Source organism: Aquarana catesbeiana, linkage group LG03 (assembly GCF_042186555.1).
Source record: "Aquarana catesbeiana isolate 2022-GZ linkage group LG03, ASM4218655v1, whole genome shotgun sequence".
Classification (NCBI taxonomy): domain Eukaryota; kingdom Metazoa; phylum Chordata; class Amphibia; order Anura; family Ranidae; genus Aquarana; species Aquarana catesbeiana.
The window spans coordinates 212,451,256-212,467,856 of record NC_133326.1 but is presented as its reverse complement, the minus strand read 5'-3'; the positions used below and the strand labels follow the sequence as shown (position 1 = coordinate 212,467,856).

Genomic DNA, 16,601 nt, shown 5'->3' with positions numbered 1-16,601 from the left:
CACACAGCATGCCACACGCCACACCAGAACACACACACCAAAAACTCCAGCCCCAACAACCTTAAATGTTCTATCCTCACACACCGAGAACCCCAAAGAGACACGCAACTGGATCCTAACTTTTTTAGCTGGCTCTTAGATTCAAAGCAAACTTGTCAAGCCCTGCACTAGTAGATTTTAATACACTAACAAATTAATATCAAACTCCACCTAATACTACAGTAGTTCCAGCAGGGAAAAAAAAAGATCATTGTAAGCACCTCTTTCAGTAGTAAATGGTTTGTCAGTCTCATCCTTGCAACTGATACATCTATATCAACAGACTTGCCGGCTGAATCGCCAGATCAAAAGAAAGGAAAGAAAATTAGTCCAGCCATCTAAGAATTGGTAAAGTTCAATATAATGGATTCATTCAGCACCACTCATAAAACTCCCATGGGCACATCTTTTTTTGGCTCTTCCTGTATAATGGGGACTGATTGCTGTTGCCGTTTGAGCCTAGGCGGCCATTTTTCTTATGACTGTTTGAATTTTCAGGAAGTCAGCTCTGTGATTCAAAAAATGAAAACTGCATCCTCTTTTCTGGCAGGGAGGATCTCTTCTCTTAGAGTGATTGCATCATATTCTCTGTCTCTCTCTCTGTCTCTCTGTCTCTGTCTCTCTCTCTCTCTCTCTGTCTCTCTCTCTCCTACATTTCCCATGAATCCTTGGGATGGGAGTGAATGTGGGAGGTACACTAGGCTTGTACATGTAAATGTGAACTCACCCACTTCAACATAAATCACACCCTCATTCTGCAACCAGCAAGCAATACATAACACACGGTATGATAGGTTACAGCCTTTTAGATGAAAAGCATTTTAATATAAATGCATATTAATATATTATAATACATTTATTTAATAAACTGAATGCATTTAATATAAATGCAAACCAGGGCAGCTTATCAGTGTCCACCAGTGTCGAATGTCGGGGACCACCAGTGCCACTTGTCTGGGACCACCTTGTCAGGGACCACCAGTGCCGCATATTGGGGACTACCATGGGACCACCAGTGTAAATCTGGGATTATCAGAAATCCCTTGTATGACAGTGGGGATCTCTCTGTGGATTTGGTACCACTATAAAAGAAAACTATGTAGAAGGGTGGCGTACTATGTGAGCAAACACTTGTAGAAACTGATCATAGTGGGCCTTCTCAGGACAATCCAAGATTCAGTGTTAGTTTATTTTCATTCCTTGGATACGGGAAGTTGCAATATAATATTTTGGTTTAATACCACTTTAACTTACTAGCCAGTGCAAAGTTTTCCTCATTGCTATTTTGTACATTCCTAAAATATTGACTATCTATTGAGATAAATAACAAATGGGTTGTTTTGTTTTTATGTGACTTTGTATTTTCGTTTTGTTTTGTTTATTGGCGGTATTTAGATTTTGCTCACAGCTATCTTGAATTTGTGGTATTTATCTCAGATTTGGTATTTTACTTTTATACATTGACTTTTATTATTGCATGGTATATTTAAAAAGAAAAAAAAAATCACATTTGATGATAATTACTGGATTTACCCTTTGTGTTAGTGCCTGGTCCCCTGCTGTACTTAAAGTGTTTAAGTCAAAAAATAAAATAAAGATACCGTTCCCTTAAAGTGCTTGTGCTGTGTCATTTGGACTCTTGTATCACTTGAAATACCTGGCTGATCCTGCCTGGCTATGCCCTCCCCTCTGCAAACTGACCACGATAAACAGAATCAGGATAATCAGGACATTGTGGTCCGTTTGCATGCCTCTGTCACCTGCAGCCTGCTACGTCTCCTGTGTCGTCGCCCCCCCCCCCCCCCCCCCCCTGCCTGTCTCTGCTCTTACCAGGGCCCCGCCCACTGCAGCTGTGAGCCGGAGACAGACGAGAAGAGAGGAATCAGCCGAGCGACGGGAGCGGAGGTCATACAGGTACAATCGGACAGATTTTTTACAGAACACAGGCACAGGAGCAATTTTTATAATGGTGCAGAGAGGATGGGAGCATTTAATAAGAGGGTTAACAACCACTTTAATGTTTGTTTGTTTTTTTGTTCCTGCTGGCCCTTATGTCCTTGCCATGTCCTGCAGTAACATAGGGATCAGTGGGAGGAACCACAGGTAAGCATTCACAGTCTTCTATTGCAGGCATCAGTCTGGGGACTTTTTTTTTTTTTTTTTTGGAAGACATAGGACAGTGATGGCGAACCTTGGCATCCCAGATGTTTTGGAACTATATTTCCCATGATGCTCAACTACACTGCAGAGTGCACGAGTATCATGGGAAATATATTCCAAAACATCTGGGATGCCAAGGTTCGCCATCCACTGGCATAGGTTCTCTTTTAATTGTGTATGCATGTAAGCAAATTGGCTGCTTTATGTAGGTGCTAATGTGTTCTTCCTGGATAGTTCATATTTATATACATGCATATAGGTATGTATGGAAGTTGGAATTATTCCCACATTTATTCTGTACTTGGCTGGCTTTAGTTTGCATATTCTCTTTTAGGAACACATACAGTATGTATGTGTGAAAAAAATGCAAGATCTTGCACTAACTATTCTGCTTCGTTGTTGCAGGTAATCGGGCTGCTGGATGTGTTCACACCTGACTTGACGCTGGAGAAATTCAATGACTTGTAAGTTGTCCTAATTTGTAGTAGTGAGTGTTCATTGCATTGTACTTGAAATGTACACGATTTAAGTCAGGGTTTGACAAATTTGCTTTGCATTTAGGAGCCAGCTACAAAAAAGTTAGCAGCCAGGTTTTTTATTTTATTTTTTTCCAAATAGCAGTTTTTATTGAATTTTTTACAACAAAGGAAAAAGACCTCCAAAAATAGGAGCACAATGTTCTTAAAAAAACACTTATTATGCATGAAAGCCATATTGAAATAACCATGTTTATGGTAGCCGCAAATGGCATGTTATCAATCAAAGCTATAGCACTACTACAACATTGTAGTACAGAGTATCCTTGCTGGAGAGAACAATAAAATGACATAAGGGAAAACGTGAAGAACTAAGATCAGGAAGAAAAGCGAAGAGCGAATGAGAAGTTGTCCTATCGGCTCAGTTACTAGTTCAGGGCGGGTCTTCCTGGAGATGCCATAGTTCCCAAACTCAATTGTGTGCTTCCATTCTATCCTGCATTCTAGTGGTCATTTTCTCCATCAACTCCACATCTTTGATCCTGGTATATAAGGCGTCTGGGGAAGGAGAAGAACACTGTTTCCAGCTAAGAGCTACAAGACGGCACGCAGCTGTAAGGATATGGTGGAGCAGCTTCTTGTAGGGTTTAGAAATTTTCAGTAGAGAAAGGCCCAATAAGAAAGGTTTTGGTGTCGTAGGGATAGTTGCCTCAAAAAGGCGAACTGGCAATTGTTGGACTGAGTGCCAAAATGGGGTAATCAATTGGCCGCTCCAATATATATGGAGAAGGGTGCCCTTATCCCTGTGGCAGCAACGGTCAGAGCTAGTAGGGTAAATGGCGTGGAGCACATCTGGAGTCAGGTGCCAAAAGTAGAGAATTTTATACGCATTTTCTTTACAAAAAGTACACAGAGAACTTTTAGAAATCAGTCCTTTCTGTGCAGAGCCTTCCAAAATGTATACATTTAAAGGAGGAGGGAGAGGAGAATTGTAAATTTGGGGTTATGGTTTGGGCATAATGTTGAATCTGCAGGTATCCAAAAAACACCTGGCGTGGCAAACCAAATTTATCCTAAAGTTCAGGAAAGAGCAATAATTTGCAAGACCTAGGGTCTACTAAATAGCCAAAATGAAACAAGTTCCTTCATGCCCAGGGAGAGGACATCAAGGCTATATCTGGCACTCAGGGATTATAGAGAAAGGAGGTCATCAATGGTTTTTCAGATTTAAGCACGTATTGGCGGGATAGAGTGCGGCAGATCGTCCTGAGCTGGGACTTGGCCCACAGCAGGATCCACCTCTGCTTTCCAAAGTAGATTGTTAGGATGTATAGGTGCTAGCCATAATTTTTCGATTTCCATCCATTTGTTATAGAAACGCTGAGTGAACCACAAGAGGCAACCATGCTCAGTTGGGCCGCTTGGTAATATTTTATAAGATTAAGGAACGCTAAGCCATCGTCAGAGCGCGATGCCATGAGCATCGAGCGAGGTATCCTGCGCCATTTGTAGTTCCATACATATTATAGGAGATCTGTTTTTTTAGTTTTTTCAGATATGCAGAGGGAACAGGAATAGGTAACGTTTGGAACAAATACAAAATCTTGGGACAAATGGACATCTTAACGACGGCAATACACCCCAATAGAGAGATGTGGTGTTGCTTCCATGGTTGCACCGTTGACCTAATTAGCTGATGGAGAGGGGGAAAGTTTTCTTGGTACAGGGTAGTAAAGGTCGGGGTAATATAGACCCCCAGATATTTTAGGGCGGTGGATTTCCTCCATAAGGAAAACAAGTCGTTAGGTGTTTAAATTCATCCTCGGGGAGGTTACCTGGGAGGGCCTCCAAACGTGTTTATTTTTTACCCCAAAAGGGCTCAAAGGTGAATACACCTGTTGGTGCCGTACCCATACAACGATCGCACCACACATGTGAGCTATCGCCACAAAAGTCAGAAAAAGAGCATTAATTCTAGCACCAGACCTCCTGTGTAACGCTAAAATGATAACTGATAAAGGCTTATAAAGCATTGCTTATGTAGATTTTTAAATACTAAAATTTGCCGCCATTTCACAAGTGTGTGTGATTTTAAAGCGTGACATGTTTGCTATCTATTTACCCAGCGCAATATTTTTTATATTTTACCAAAAATGTGGGTATTTGTCTTTTTGTGTGCATTGAAATTCATTAAAGTGTATTTATGCGTTTGTGTGTAAAATTGTGTTCGAAAAACCACTGCACAAATACTGTGTGAGATAAAAATTTGCAAAACTCACCATTTTATCCTCTATGGCCTCTTCTACAAAAATAGCAGAGGGGTTTGGGGGGGATACAAGTCATTTTCTAGAACAAATACAGATTTTTACTTGTAAACAAAAAGTGTCAGCAGAAGGCCTGGTCTTAAAGTGGATAATGTCTGAAGGTACACCTTGGATGTTGGGCCTCTCTATGTGGTCAGGGTGTAAAAGTCTCACACATGTGGTATCGCCACTCAGGAATAGCAGAATGTGTTTTGGGGTGTAGTTGCAAGTATGTGAGAAATACATTTATTTTTCTCCACAAAAATGTTATTTAATTTTTTCGTTTTCCAAAGAATTGTGGGAAAAATTACAACTTCAACAAACTTGCCATTCCCCTTACTAAATACCTGGCCCCAGACCCGCCGATTTTTTTTTTTTTTTTTTTTTTTTTTTTTTTTTTCTGTCTGTGTCCCCATTAGGAAAGTGGGGGGCTTACTTTCTCTTATCATTAAAAGTGAAAATAAAAGCGAACCTCTAATTTTGGGTTGTCCCTCAAAGTAATAGAGGGGAAATCTTCCAATGGGGACACTAGATCTAGTGACCTCGGGTTCCCTGAGAGATTCCTTTAATTTGTGGGGTTTTCCCTCTCACGTCCTGTTTTGGCTATTAGACAGAAAGTGAAGGTAAATGGGCCCAATGGGACACAGATGTCAAAAATAAACTATACAGGGGTTATAATCCTCCATTACGCTATCTAAAATGGGGGGGGGGGGGGTTAGATTTGCTTATAGTCTTACTTTAAAGTGCTAAAACAAATACTGCCGCACATTATATTTTTAGACCCAACTATCATTAGTGCATAGTTTTGTAGCATACAGTGGGGTGTGGTGTTCGTAGATGTTTCTTCAACTTTTAAAGATGATGCAATGTATGTTGACACGTCTTACTCACTTGTTACTATTAACTGTGAAATTAACCTTTGCAGTCTATTCTACCTACATGCCTAACATATTTTTAGATAGGCCCTTCAGTGATCCTTCTTTTACAAGCAAGTTCTAACATGGTGTAAGATGCACTGAGACATCTGAGACTGGTAAATGACCCCACCTTTCTCAGCTTGCTTCCATTACACACTTTGTAGATGGCTGTGTTTGTTGTGTGTCTTCTACATCAAAGAGATATTAGCTTGGTGGCAAGGCTTATTAGTATAGCGTGAAGAGGCATGGTGTTAAGTCATTTTTATTGGAAGACTTTTAAAATACTTTTTTTCTTAGTAAGGGTTGATGCAGCTAATTCTGTCTGCAGTTAGAAAAGCCAGTTAGTTACTTGATGGAGTGTAGAAAGCAATAGGAGCAGTGCTGCCCTACACTGTTCCTATATACTCCACTTTTGAGGAGTCACCAGCTTTTAAGGCATCCATGTGTTTTAGGCTAATGATTTCAACATTTATGATTAGATGTACCAATGAACTTCAAGTGTCTCTGTTCTCTGTATATCTGTCTGTTGGCAGGAAAGTTGGAGTGAGGCCTGTCCAGGGTAAATATTTCCAAATACTAAAGCCCACGAAAATAAAATCTATGGGAGTGTAAATGGCTATGGTGCCTAAACACAATATTTTAGGGGAGATGCATCCAAAAAATACAACACAGAAAACAATTAGTCTTTATTGTTCGTGGGACTGTATATCCAATGGTAACCTTAGGCAATGTATCCTTTTGTGGCTTGTCTTTAACTATTGCCAAATAGCCTAATTATCAAGGGCCCACTTTTGTATCTAGGATTTTTTTTGTAGTAGAAGGAATTATGCCCTTCTTTATTAACACCTTCACGCCCGGCCTATAGCAAAATGACACCTGGGCGTGGCGTTTCACTGTTCTGACTGGACATATGGCGTCCTTCAGAAAAAGTTGCGTGCAGCCCGGTGTTCGGTGGTGTGTCGCTCCAACACACCGCATCTCCAATTTTGATAAAAAGCCTATGACGTAGGCTCTTTACTAAGTGATCAGCTTTGTCCAATCATAACTGGCATTTCCTATTTACACTGACAGCGCGTGAGTAGAGGAGAGCCAATAAGTATCTCTCCTGATGGGGTGGGGGGGTCTGCACTGATAATCCGTGCATTCCCATCAGCGATCCATGCCAGTGCCCACTAGCAATGCCAATTAGTGCTCACTAGTGATGCCTGTCAGTGCCTCCTCACCAGTGCCGCCTCATTAGTGCCCGTCAGTGAAGCCTCATGAACGCACATCACTGAAGAAAAAAAAATTTGTAACAAACTAAAACTTTTTTTTTTTTTTTTTAATATTCGGTCTTTTGTTTAGCAAAAAATAAAACTCAGTGGTTATTTAAATACAACAAAAAGAAAGCTTTATCTTTCTTACAAAAATTATAAAAATTTTGTTTGGGTACAGCATTGTGTGACCGCACAATTATCATTCAAAGTGCGACAGCACTGAAAGCTAAAAATGGACTGGGCAGGAAGGGGGTGAAAGTGCCCCGTATTGAAGTGGTTAAAGTGTTACTAAACCCAGGACACTGCTTCCACTATATATGGTCTCCCACAGTACACAGAACATGGAAATGCAATTATTTTAGTAATTATAAACTGCTAAATACCCTTTCTCATCAGCAGTCTTGTGCTTTCTATGAGTTTCTGGTGAAGCTTGTAGGAATTTTCATACTGCACTGAGCTGTCCTATGAGGCTGCAGGGCTCCTGACTCTGTCTGGACAGTGCTGATTGGCCCTGTGCTGATCACACGCTCCCAAGAAAAAAAACTTCTCTAGCAATATACACCAAACTGAGCATGTGCAGCCTGACTCCAAAGGCTCTGTCTTATCCAGACTTGTCCAGGGGGGCAGTGCAGGGAGGCAAGGACCTGCGCATACAAGATCATGCATCCTTTTTACAGAATGCAGAGGATTAACCCCTTAGGTTCCACAGTGAGTATAACAAGCATGCTTTAATGCATATAAAGATTGACTTTACTGTTGTGGGTTTAGTAACACTTTAAAGATCATTCTATTTCATATGTTTTTTATACTCTGTAGCAGAGTGCACAGTGCTTATGTTGTTCACGTCTTTAATGTGTGTGGAGTGTAGCAAGATGGCGGCGACGGGACGTTGCTTCCGTAGCAAACTGCGATGGGTCGCCGAATAGGTTGTTACACTGGCCAGAGGGGTGATGACGTCAGCGCGTAGCTCACCGCCGCTGCTGGGTATACCAAGATGGCCGCTGCTCCCTAGCTAGGCTGAAGCTGCGGCCTTTTCCTCAGGCTGAAGCAGCAGAGCGCTCCTCGGATCACGTGGTGTGCCGATCCGAACAGGTTGACTCGTTCGGATCACGGATCGGTGATGATCTGTTGCACCACTACCTTCGGCTATAGCGTTCCCATGTTGCACACCACGTGTGCCATCTGCTAGTTGCTCCAATCTGGACCCTGCTCACCTACCTGCTGCTTCATGCTGCACACCAGATGTGATGTCGTCTGCACCAGACACTCCCAGAATATATACACATAAACCGTAAGTGACTGCTGATGAAGTGTTTCCAGTTCGCTTGTTGGTTTACCAGTGCATCCCGGGATATCTCATACCTGCAATTCCTACAAAACAAAGTGAAGCCAAAGCTGAATGAAAGCCTCTCAAAAGCTGCAGGTGCTGTAAGCAAACTTTTTCATAGACTTCTATGGAGGTTTTGTAGATTCTTTAAAGCACCAAGAAAGAGACATGGGGTCTCATTTTTGAAGCAAAGCAAACAGTGTGTAAACAGGACTGTAAGTTACCATTTTATTTAGTGACAGGTGCTTTGATTGGCATTCAGAGTGCCAGCATGTCCAATGCCACATTTTGAAGCAAGTGTAAACCAGCCCATAGACCCCTGATGCCTCACGCCCTTCACTGCAATTAATGAAGCACAGATTGTGCTCCATTAGCTGCTTCCTTGGCCACTGCAGTTGAGGAATGACCGCACTGAACCCAGAAATGACATAATGCACTTGTTTATCGCTAATCTCCCTCTATTCCACCTGCCAACACTCACAAAGCAGGTTCTGGGCCCTCAGGTTGGATATTGTAGCCCAGAATACATGGTGGGGGTAGTCAGCTCGGGGGGAGTACTTTCAACATGTGTGGAAGGGATTGGGCGAACTGTTGGCTTAACAAATTTCAACACGTTGGGAGTGTTTTTAAAATCTCATTCTAACAGATGCTGTTTGTACACAGTGCTGGTGGACAAGTGTTCAAATATATTATATTTAGCTTATATAGGCTCAGGTTACTATATTGTGTTTGTTTTTACATCGAAGTCTCTTTTTAAAACTCTTTAACATTGAATAGCTATATGCAATTAGTTATGTTTCTTCCCTGAACAGGCACTTTATAAGGCAATGTGCATCTTGTTTCCTTGCATTAAACATCAGTAAGCACTTTGATCATGCGGATCTATTGACCTTACATTTCTTCTAAGCACACCACCCACACACACTCTCTAGCACAGCAAGCTTTTATTATATTAGGTTATCTAGTACATTTTTGATGTACAATAAGCGCTGTTAATTCCAGATTGTGGGTCTGGTTTAAAGAAGAGTTGCTGCTCCCTAAACAAACCCTGTAGTTCAGAATTTACCTTGGCAGGATGAATGGCTCACTGTTTTATTATGTGTTTTTTGTTTTGCATTGTAGATAACCCACAGGTGAGTTGTTTCACTACAGTACTGCAGCAGAAAGTGACATTCCTCTTGTAACAGTGGGAGGTGCACAATGGAGAAAGATGGTGCTGAACCAGAAACCTCACGACGGGAATCTTTTCCCTGGAGTCTCTGAGATTTAAAAAGCCAGTGGGTAATATTACCCACCAGATTTCACACATGATGATGAAATGATTGGAAAGTGACCATATTTCTTTTGGAGTAAATGGCAAACTGTAATTCGCTAGAAATGTACTGTACTCCTATGTTTCTCCAGAAATAGATACCAGTTTGTTTCACCTTTTATAATTGTATTCTTCTTTTGTTCTTGCAGTTATCTAGTTATGCCTTTTATGGGCACAGATTTGGGCAAAATAATGAAGCATGAGAAATTATCAGAAGATCGAATCCAGTTTCTTGTATACCAGATCCTGAGAGGTCTTAAGGTTGGTATGTTTTCAGTCTTGAAAAAGTGAGTCCTCTGCGGCACAAGAAGTTTAGATTTGCACCTACTAAGGAATAGATATATGTTGCTCTATGTATATGCACTGTTTTGTAATGCATATTACAGGAGGGAATAAGATGATATGTAATTGTGCAGGCAGGAAGAAGAGGAAACAACTGAATGCCAAAGCATTGGTATGGAATGGGACTGCTGCAGAGTTTGCCTCTCGATACAGGTATTAGGTTAAGGTTGGAAAAGGGGAAGGATCAGGTGAATGTGCGGGCACCAGATGAGGCTGTAATAGGAGCAGAGTGTTGGTGCAAAATTCATTTAAAGTAAGGGCAAAGATGGAAAATTTCAAAATCCCTTGTTCTGCAACTATTGCCTGAGACAGTGAGCCTAGGTGGTATTTTTTTGGCTGCAATAAGGAATGATGCAAAGGACCGCAATCTAAAACAATACCTTAGCCACATACATTTTATTTGTAATAGATAAATATCATTTTTTTTTTACTACTTTTACACTACTTTTATACTGGTGTTAAAGCCATTTAAACAGATTTATAACACCGAGAGGGGTTAATCCTGCACATTGTGTAAAAAGGCTGTTTGATCCTGTCTCCTCCCCTTCTTCATTAGTCCCCAATCCATCTTCTGATAGAACAGAGCCTTGGAGTCGCTCTGCACATACTCTGTTTTGTGTGTGTGTGTTGCTACAGAGTTTTTTTTTTTTTTTGTTTGTTTTGAGAGGGTGTATGTGATCAGCACTGTCCAGACAGAGGGTCAGGGGTCACGCAGTCTCATAGGAAAGTCTGAAGAGAATGAGAACTCTTCCTACAAGCTTTAACCAAACACAGTTATCTAGAAGTCATAAGACTGCTATCAAGAAGTGGGTAAAACCTTCCGGGGCTCAAGTAGTTAAAGAGGTATTAAATTCAAAGCCAAAAATGTAATATATTGCAGCTTGCCATTCATTAGCTGTGGTGGCTGCATTGGTTTTCTTTTCTAAGGTTTTTTTCCCCTTTGTTTTCACCTGGTGATCTAGCCAGTAACACCTCCTGTATTCGTTCCCCACTCTAGATGCACCCCATTATGAAAGACTTACTCTAAAACAAAGCCCTCCAGATGCTTCTATCTTCACCTGGTCTTCCTTCAGGGTTCAGGGACTCCAGCCGCCTGACTGGATGAGCTGCGATGATGTCACGATGAGTCTCGGTCAGCATACAGATCTGAAGGAACGCACGGTTATGCCGTTCTTTGAGTGCATGTAATGGTGACGTCACCGGCTGCTGCTTGCTAGACTAAATCCAAAACTGTGCACTTTTGACTTTGCAGCTGACGGACCACATACCCCTGCTCCATTCACTAAGGTGGTAACAATTGCTGTCTCACAAGCAATTGAACTCAAGGATGAAGACTTTTGGGTCTCATTGCATACAATTATAGATGGTCTATTACCCCATCGCTGATATGAGAACCCTGTCTGGATGCGACACACCCTCCAGAAACTATTGATTAGGCCTTTCACTTATAAGCTGGACATTACCCTGACAGTGTCAGAAAATAACCCTCCCTTGATAACCCTCCCAGCTACTACGAGCAATCTCTTCGAGCACGGGTAAATTCAGGGTGTCCTTTGGATGGTACCTCTTGGTTCAGCATGGATGAATATCTCATTCCCAGTATTTGAGTGTGTCCCTTCAGCTGCTGGTGAAATAACTTTATATTTGGGAGCTACAGCATTTGGAGTGGTGCAAATCGCAAGGTCCCTGAGGAAGATGCGCACTGTATAGTGCAATTGAAACGCGTCGGTCATTCTTTTGCGAGCTCCCTCCTCTTTTTAAGCTGGTTTCCCTTTATATATGTTTTTTATCATCAGCTATTTGTATTCTTGCCATATTATTGACTGATTCATAGTTTGTCAAATTTTGTATATTTTATTACTTTTGCCTTGCGTCCATTTAAAGTCCCAAATTTTGAGGAACCTCGTTCTATAACATATACCGGGATGGGATGCATAGGCAGCACAGTTGGGTAGATGAGGCAAAGTCCCATTATTATCTTCCACATTTAGGAGATATTCATTTTACCTACAGGTATGCTTTATTATAAGCTTACCTGTAGGTACAAATAAAAAAGTGTTTACTACCACTTCCTTGAGGAGAATTCTTACCTCCAAATGAGAATACACTTGTGTTCTGTGTCCGCCAGTGAAGCTTGAACCTTCTTGCACGTCTTCTCTGTTCTCACTGAACTCATACCAATGAGGCTACCGTCCTTGAGAGTTTCGTGCTTGTTCCACCTCTGTACCGCTGGAGACTTCACTTTCATCAAAGGAGGGCAACACTCCTCAGTGGGGTACATGCTACCAAATGATGTATATTCTTCAGAATTGTGGGTGTCTGACTGTGTTAGTCATATATATATATATATATATATATATATGGACTCCAGAAATGAATTTTGATATCCCAACTGTGATCTTGACACATCTTTGGTCCACAATGTAAACTGAATGATTATACCCTGCAATGTGGTATAGGGAACTGATTAATAATGGATTTGTCACCGGATTTTGTGGATTTTTGTGGAGCAGTACAAAAGTTTGATTAGCTCATTTTTAATTTTTTTTTTTTACCTCACTCACATTCATCTCGTAGATTGTGATCTGTACATTCGTACAGTTACCACACAAAGCATCTGCGTCTTTTGTATTAGGCAAACCTGTATGGTTTGTATAGCCAGCATTGTTTGTTTTTTTTTTTTTTTTTATATAATCGTGAAGATCCTTTTGGATAGTTTTACAATCCCGCTCTACTGTATGTAGCGGAAAGATTGAAGCAAAGGACAGAATGTTTCACACTGACATGTATAGCTTGTTACCTAGGAAACATTCCTACTGCAGTCCTTTCTACACTAAATCCTGCAGTACTTCAGCGTTTGTCATCATATGTGACATTGTTAGAACAGAATCTGTAAAATCTATTTTCGTTTTTTTTTTTTTTTTTTTTTTTTTTGCCTTGCAGTGTGGTGTTTTTTTTTGCATGTTTGTGTGCATTTGAATGCATTGCGCTACAAAAAAGGAGTGCATACCATACTTTTTTCAACCCTGAGCAAATGCAATGTGCTGGTGTGAACTGTATTCATAAGAAACCATTATTTTTTGCTTGCCATTCATTGGGAAGGCGCTCACAAATGCACCTCAGCGCACGGGCCTGGTGTGAATATACCCTTATGCCCTGTACACGCGGTCGGATTTTCAGACGGAAAATGTGCGATCGGAGCTTGTTGTCGGAAATTCCGATCGTGTGTGGGCTCCATCGAACTTTTTACGTCGGAATTTCTGACACACAAAGTTTGAGAGCAGGCTATAAAATTTTCCGACAACAAAATCCGTTCGTGTAAATTCTGACCGTGTGTGGACAATTCCGACGCACAAAGTGCCACGCATGCTCAGACTAAATTAAGAGACGAAAGCTATTGGCTACTGCCCCGTTTATAGTCCCGACGTTCGTGTTTTACGTCACCGCATTCTGAACGATCAGATTTTCCGACAACTTTGTGCGGCTGTGTGTATGCAAGACAAGTTTGAGCCAACATCCGTCTGAAAAAATCCATGGATTTTGTGGTCGGAATGTCCGATCAATGTCCGATCGTGTGTACAAGGCATAAATTACACGCGGTAGCTCCAATGACATTACAAAGTCGTCCTCCCTCCCTCCCTCCCTCCCTCCCATAAGATTGTCGCTCACTCCCTCCCTCTTATAGATTTTCCCTCCCTCCCTCCCTCCCTCCCTCCCTCCCTTCTTCCTTTCCTTCCTTTCCTTCCTTTCCTTCCTTTCCTTCCTTTCCTTTCCTTCCTTTCCTTCCTTTCCTTCCTTTCCTTTCCTTCCTTTCCTTCCTTTCCTTCCTTCCTTCCCTCCTTCCTTCCCTCCTTCCCTCCCTCTCTCCCTCCTATAGATTGTCGTTCACTCCCTCCTCGCTGAGAGGCTGAGCCGGGTTTCAGTCCAGGCACCTGGAGGATCCAGACTTTATTGATGACGCGGTGCCTGGACTGACTTCTGTGACGTCAACAGAGAGCGGACCGAAAACTAACTGCATAGGCTTTGGCTGGACTTCTCCTTTAACCCCTTCCCACTGCCAGCTCCCGACCCTTTAAGAAGTTCTAAATGCTAAGAGGTAGAGGTGTGGATTCCAACCGTGTGATTAGCGGTCACATGATCAGAAAGCTCTCGATCGCAAGTAGGAGCTTTCCAGTACCCACCAGTAATTGTGCTAGGAGCACGCAGGTCTATGCAAAAGACCAAACCAGAGGGGGAAAAAAGCAGGGGACAACCAGAGTTGGACAAATATGGGCAACCAACAGATGACCCTACACCTCACAAAGGAAGCGTAGAAAGGCCTAATAAACGCAACCCCTCACTGAGACATCCAAGGGAGCCAAACTTTATCAAATTTCCGGGGACACCCTCGGTTAATGTAAGTCAATTTATACAAAGGTTGAATGGCATTAAAGGGATCGTAAAGGTTTTTTTTTTTTTTTTTTTTATTATTGTTATTATTATTATTATTATTATTATTTTTTTTTTTAAATAACAAACATGTTATACTTGCCTGCTCTGTGCAAGGGTTTTGCACAGAGCGGCCCCGATCCTCCTTTTCTGGGGTCCCCCGGCGGTTCTCCTGGCTCCTTCTCTTCGTCGGGAGCCCCCACGGAGGGCCATTTTCCATGGGGGCACTCGTGCGGGCGCGCTCCCGAGTCCTGCTGCTGCGTCCAATGACACAGCAGGACTTGGCCCCGGCTTCTGTGTCACTGGCTTTGATAGCAACGGAAGTCAATGGCTCTTGCTGCTATCAATCTATCCAATGAGCTGGAGCTGCTGGGCTTGTCCTCGATGCTGGAACGATCGGGTTCAGGTAAGAAAGGCTCTGGGTGGCTGCTGCAGCACAGGTTTTTTACCTTAATGCATAGAATGCATTAAGGTGAAAAACCTTGAGACTTTACAACTGCTTTAATATTGGCTTCCCAGGATGAGATTGCAGGAAGAACAGTGGAAGACCACTTACACAGCATAGAAATTTTTACATTTCGGACACATGTATGTGGCCTTTCGGCATGCAAGCCCATTCGTCAAGAGGCCGCATATATGTGTACAGTCGGCGGGAAGAGGTTAAAGCACAATTCCAGCAAAAAATGGAATGTAAATGGTACATTATACATCAGTTGCCTTATTCCTCAGTTGCCTTATTCCTGATTCCAAACGCCTCTTCCTAAGCCATCCTGCAGTGTAATGGATCAGTCCGTTTCCTCTACGAGCAAGCCAATATCCTGCCCTGGGGAACATGCTTCCCTGCTTGTTATCATCTTGGGCTCTGGTCTCCTCCCCACCTCGTGAGTTCTGCTGCCTCTAGAGCCTATTATTGTTGTTATTATTATTATACAGGATTTATATAGCGCCAACAGTTTACGCAGCACTTTACAATATAAAAGGGAGACAATACAGTTATAATACAATAAAATACAAGAGGATTAAGAGGGCCCTGCTCAGAAGAGCTTACAATCTAATAGGGTGGGGAAGGTGGTACAAAAGGTTGTAACTGGTGGGGAATGAGCTATTGGAAGTGGTAGGAGATTATTTGGAGATGTGATAGGCTTTCCTGAAGAGATACGTTTTCAGGGATCGCCTGAAGGTAGCAAGAGTAGGGGATAGCCGGATAGATGGAGTTAGCGAGTTCCAGAGGATGGGAGAGGCTCTGGAGAAATCCTGGAGACGAGCATGGGAGGAGGAGATGTGAGAGCTTGAAAGCAGGAGGTCTTGAGAAGAGCGGAGAGGTTGATTTGGGTGATATTTGGAAACAAGATTGGTGATGAAGCTCGGGGCAGAGTTGTGAAATGGCTTTGTATGTTGTGGTTAGTATTTTGAATTTAATTCGCTGGGTGATTAGGAGCCAGTGTAGGGATTGGAGTAGAAGGTTGGCAGACACTGAGCGGTTGGTAAGGTGGATAAGTCTGGTAGCAGCATTCATGATAGACTGAAGAGGGGATAGTCTATGGAGAGGCAGGCCAATGAGTAGGGAGTTGCAATAGTCAAGGCGAGAGATAACAAGGGAGTGAATGAGAAGCTTGGTGGTTTCATTTGTTAAAAAGGGGCGAATTTTAGAGATGTTACGGAGGTGAATTCTACAAACTTTTGACAACGATTGGATTTGAGGCTGAAATGACAAGTCCGAGTCTAGGATTACACCTAGTACCCTGGCGTGAGGGGAGGGACTGATGGTTGCATTGTTGATTTTGATGGAAAAGTCATGGAGGGGGGCAAGGGCAGGGGGGAATATTTAATAGCTCATTTTTAGAGAGATTCAGTTTAAGGAAGTGGTGCGACATCCATGATAAGCCAGTTAGTAAGTTAGTAATGCGAGAGGAGACTGAAGGAGTGAGGTGAGGAGCAGACAGATAGATTTGGGTGTCATCAGCGTATAAGTGGTATTGGAAGCCGTGGGCGGTTATTAAGTGACCAAGGGAGGAGGTGTAGATAGAGAAGGGGTCCAAGA

The 16,601-nt window shown here is 42.2% G+C and overlaps 1 protein-coding gene across 3 annotated transcripts in view; it reads left to right on the top strand.

The window, feature by feature from the left end:
* Positions 1–16,601, top strand: part of LOC141131925 (mitogen-activated protein kinase 12-like) — a 176,993-nt gene that overhangs the window by 71,976 nt on the left and 88,416 nt on the right. For all 3 annotated transcript variants that reach the window (XM_073619752.1, XM_073619753.1, XM_073619754.1), the window contains exons 3-4: positions 2,605–2,663; positions 9,940–10,051. In XM_073619752.1, coding sequence (XP_073475853.1) covers positions 2,605–2,663; positions 9,940–10,051 — 171 coding nt within the window. The remainder of the gene's footprint in view (positions 1–2,604; positions 2,664–9,939; positions 10,052–16,601) is intronic.